The following is a 4426-nucleotide window of genomic DNA, read 5'->3' as shown; positions in this document are numbered from 1 at the left end:
AGTGGAGAAAAGAAGATGCCTTTTATTTGTTAGTCTCACAAACAGAACAAAAACATCAGAAGGAAATCACATAACAGGGGCTGTCAGCTCTGTAAGCTCACAGCAAAGGACTGAGACACAAGTTAGAAAGAGAAAGAGACAAAAAGAGGACAGTAAACTGTTTAAATAAGTCCATGTTTACATTCTACATTAGAAAGCAGCTGAACAATTCAAAGGTTTATTTTAAGTATTAGACTCTAGAATCAGAGCTTTGCTGAAGCCTGTGATTTTCTGTGTGTCAGCTCGTCCTTTAAAAACAGTTTTATGTCTTGCAGGTTTTTGCATGTTTCTATGTTGCATATGTTGCACCACACCAGCTACTTCCTTTGGCTTTTTCCACTGAACTGGTGAGTGACGCTGTCATTTCTCAACACAGGTCTGGTTAAAACTTACGCATACTGTGAGAAATCAGAGCTGCTGAAACCTGCTGAGGAAATCCTTTCTTAATGCTGCTCCACAGTGAGAACAGTCAGACCCCACAGGCCCAGAGGTACAGCTGCAGGTGGTGTCAAGGGAGCTTGTAGTGCCACTATTCATTCACACACTGGTGGAGGCAAGCTACAGTTGTTGTAACAGCTGCCCTGGGGCAGACTGACAGAGGCGAGGCTGCCATATCGCGCCATCGGCCCCTCTGGCCAACACCAGTAGGCGGGAGGTGAAGTGTCTTGCCTAAGGATACAACGACCAGGACAGAGAGCCCAAGGATCGAACCGGCAACCTTCCGGATACTGATGCGCTTCCCAACCCCCTGAGCCACGGTCGCCCGATTAACAGCAAAGACAAAGAGGAAATATGGTAGTGGGCAGGGCAGTGTGATCCCACTGTGTATTTCCTGATCTACATCGTACCGTCACACTCAGAACAGCTGAAGCAACTTTTCCTCCTCTCAGAAAGCTGCAGAACCAGAGTGAGTCCTGATATTTCTCATTCTCACATCTTTCATACTTCTGATAGAACATAAAAGCCATTTTAAACCAGTCCTGACTAAAGGAAAAAAGTAGGTAAGGCTTCTGCTAGTGTTCAGGAAGGTAATCTGAATATATGAATACAAATCTTCTTTTGACTAAGGCTCAGCATTTCCTGGTGCCAAGTGCACTGACAAACTACCTCACACTTAAATATGCTGAAAATGTTTGAGAACACTAATTTTGCTGGTTTCATCTCTCAAGAGAAAAAAAAGCACCTGTATAGTCGACATTTACTGTTTCAAGCAAAAAATGATAAGGAAACCAAATACAAACAAACCAGAGATCAGTCAGGAGGGAAACACAGAGAGAAACGGTCTGTGACCACCTGCTAAATTGTTACACTGCAAATAAGCTCTACTTGAAATAAGCCAGATATTCTTACATCTGACAAAATTGTCTTGTTTTGAGATAAAAATCTGCTAATTGGGGTAAGCAAAGGTTTCTTGGCTAACAACAACACAATTTTGGCGATGAGTGCAGATTCTGCCTACAGTTCACCACTTCAGCTTGTGCTTAATGGATTGTTATAAGATTCATGAGACGGTTGACTCATCTTCACTCATGAATGCTTCCTTCTACAACTACAGAGTGTACATAACATGTAGCACAATATTTAAAATTGGTCCAACATTGGTTTAACACAACAAACCAAGAGACCGTGGAGGTGAATCATTTCAAAGATGAACCTAGGATTTTTACACAGTTTAACTGAGTAAAGTGGATTTATTTTTCAGCACAAGAACCATGGTTGTCCAAAAAAATTTGACTTCATCTTTGAACCAGACCTATGACGATGACGATACATCCATGAACCCTTACTTTATGGTGGTCTACAGTCTGGTGTTCCTCGTAAGTTTCAAATTATCCAATTGTGCTCTGTTAGAAATTGGTTTATGTGCCGGTGTATGCACCAATCCTTTTCTTTTCCTTCCACTCTGTCTATTTTCAGGTGGGTTTACTCCTCAATGGCTTTACATTGAAGGTCTATCTTTGTCGAGATTGGCCTGAGGTATCCAACAGCTTGATGGTCTACTTGAAGAACCTGACAGCTGCTGACTTCCTGCTCTGCCTCTGTCTGCCACTCCGCATTACCTACTATGCCAGCAGCTCTCCCATCATTCGTAGGCTTTACTGCAGCTTTGGAGCTTCTGCCTTCTTCATCAACATGTGTGCCAGTATATTATTCATGGGGTACATCGCTGCCAACAGGTAAGGAACCTTTATTATTTAAGGCTGTAGTTACCGATAATGTAAAAACTAGATTAAGTGGTTAACCACTACCCTGTGCTCCTGACAAAAGCATGAATGTATCCTTTTGACTTAACTGACTTCTTCAGATTAGGCACCTTTAGTGAAGTTGTATTCTGCCTATTTCTCGTCTCTCTCCAGGTATCTAAGGATCATCCATCCTTCAGGAACTCACATGCTGCAGACACTGCAGACTGCACGAATCATCTCTGTCATCACCTGGGTTTTTCTCCTGGCTCCAACAATTGTATATATCATAATTTTTTTCAGTTCCCAGAAACCTCTGACCTTTAATCCTAGCCGCTGCGTTCACCTGTTTAGTCCATCAGTCAGCCTGTTGTTCAGAATTATCAACACCTTCTCTGCCTTCATCTTCCTCTTAGTCTTCATATCCATGGTCTTCTTCTACTACAGCATCTCCCGCAGGTTGCTGGAGGCACAGCAGAGGCAGCTGGCCTCCTCTGGCTCTGAGAAGCTGGTGAAGTCTCGCAGAAACATGTTGGTGCTGGTCAGCATCTTCTGTGTTTGCTTTGTCCCATTTTACCTGGTTCGTCTTCCCTTTACGTTTCTGTGGAGCGATGACTCAGTAGGTCCAGTATTGTTCTACCTGAAGGAGGTGACCACCATGGTGTCAGTTTTCAACGTCTGCCTTGACCCTCTTGTTTACTTTTTCCTCAGTAAGACTTTTGGGGAGAAGGTGAGAAAGGCAACCTGGAGAGCCAAACATCCGACTACAAACGAGGAGAATAAGAGCAGGAGGGACAAGCTGGACATCATTACATGAGAACCAGTGACTTCAACCAGTTAGTTGTGAAAATGTACATTTTAGATTTCAATTTTGTTTTACAAGTTGATAAAACCAGTGTCATGGACCTTTATCCTCGCAAACCACAAGTCAGAAATCAAAACAGAGCTAGAATCAACACAGAAACATTTCCACAGAGACGCATCAGTGTTTATGTTTCTAGTTTTCAGGAATGAGCTCAAAGGCTGATTTAGTATGAACTGAACCATTCTGTGGTCAAATTCAAATGTTGTTCATATGGTTCTGGCTCTTTGGCTCACATGATTTAATGATTTAGTTTTATACAATTTAGTATTGCATTTTACATTGCTTAGTATGTTTGCTAATTTCTAGTTTATGTGCTTTTGTTTATTAGGTTACCTTTGTGCCTTTGTCTTCATCTATGTGTCCTTCGCTCCCTCTCTATCTGTGTGTCTTTTTTGCCCTTCAGCTCTTAGTCGTGTCCCATCTTTCTGTCTCCCTCTTTTGTTACCATGCTTCCCCTCCTTGTGTTTCATTCCTCTTCTCCCCTCTATGTCATGTGAATCCATGTCTGTTTCTTCAACGAACCCAGTGTCAAGCTGTGTGTCTTAGTCTGCGGCTCAGTGTGTTTCCTGTTTTATTTTGCACCCTGTGCTCAGCGGGTTCAGTTTTGCTTCCCTCTGTCTAGTCTACTGCTTGTGTTCCCCATCTGTTTCCATTTCCCTCCCTTCCCCCAATTTCAATGTAAAGAGGAACTTTTATCCTGTTCAGCAATTTGTACAGTTCATAATGAAAATTAAACAAAAGACAATGACTGAATTCCTTTTGCTTATAAATAAATAAAACAAAAAAAAACATTTATAACCCATTTTCCTACTTTAGAGTTTTTCCACAAATATGTCAAAGTTGTGTTATGTAATGTAAAAATAAGTGTGTGCTTCATGTTTTTGGCTTAAATAAAGACAAATGTTTTGAGGTTGGTGTGGTCAAGTCAAGCTGAGTTTTATTGTCAATATATACTCAAGTATGCAGTGGGATAAAATATTGTCCTCCTGGATCAAAAGTGCAAACTGTAAAACTAAAATTGAAAAATTAAAAATTAAATTATACATATATACAACTTTACAGAATACAGAATAGATAAACTAAATACAAGTATAAAGGCATTGTACTTGAATAGAGATAGAGTAAGAATAGAAAAGAGTGAGAATAAATACATTAGTACCCTACATCCTGCACCTTTTTCACTTCTGTTTAGCTGAAGACTTTTCAGGGAGTTTTTTGGACATCCTGATAATAATGGATTACAGTCGTCCAGCCTGGAAGTAATGAATGCATGAACTAGTTTTTCAGCGTCAGCAAGAGACATTCTAATTTTAGAGATGTTGCACAAATAGAACAAAGC

At 40.8% G+C, this 4426-nt stretch overlaps 1 protein-coding gene across 2 annotated transcripts; it reads left to right on the top strand.

The window, feature by feature from the left end:
* Window positions 1-475: 475 nt before the first annotated feature.
* On the top strand, window positions 476-3786 carry LOC146673133 (P2Y purinoceptor 14-like). 2 transcript variants are annotated; one of them, XM_085401832.1, is made up of 5 exons: window positions 476-946; window positions 1742-1856; window positions 1957-2216; window positions 2397-2841; window positions 2934-3055. In XM_085401832.1, exons 2-5 carry the CDS (start codon window positions 1752-1754, stop codon window positions 2934-2936), a joined length of 813 nt encoding a protein of 270 aa, XP_085257958.1. In that variant the 5' UTR covers window positions 476-946; window positions 1742-1751; the 3' UTR covers window positions 2937-3055. The 2 variants fall into 2 exon arrangements, with proteins under 2 accessions (XP_085257958.1, XP_085257957.1); XM_085401831.1 differs by having other exon boundaries at window positions 2397-3786.
* Window positions 3787-4426: the final 640 nt, after the last annotated feature.

This window comes from Rhamphochromis longiceps, linkage group LG3 (assembly GCF_057381845.1).
Source record: "Rhamphochromis longiceps isolate RC_006_pf linkage group LG3, R_longiceps_female_GT1.1, whole genome shotgun sequence".
Classification (NCBI taxonomy): Eukaryota; Metazoa; Chordata; class Actinopteri; order Cichliformes; family Cichlidae; genus Rhamphochromis; species Rhamphochromis longiceps.
The sequence above is the reverse complement of the archived record's forward strand: the minus strand, read 5'-3'. Positions and strand labels throughout refer to the sequence as shown.

Bases quoted from the DNA above. Each gene is read 5' to 3' on its own strand.
- LOC146673133 (XM_085401831.1), top strand. From the start codon at position 1,752: ATGGTTGTCCAAAAAAATTTGACTTCATCTTTGAACCAGACCTATGAC. The intron at 1,857-1,956 runs GTAAGTTTCAAA...GTCTATTTTCAG, and splicing joins TCTACAGTCTGGTGTTCCTC to GTGGGTTTACTCCTCAATGG. The intron at 2,217-2,396 runs GTAAGGAACCTT...GTCTCTCTCCAG, and splicing joins GGGTACATCGCTGCCAACAG to GTATCTAAGGATCATCCATC.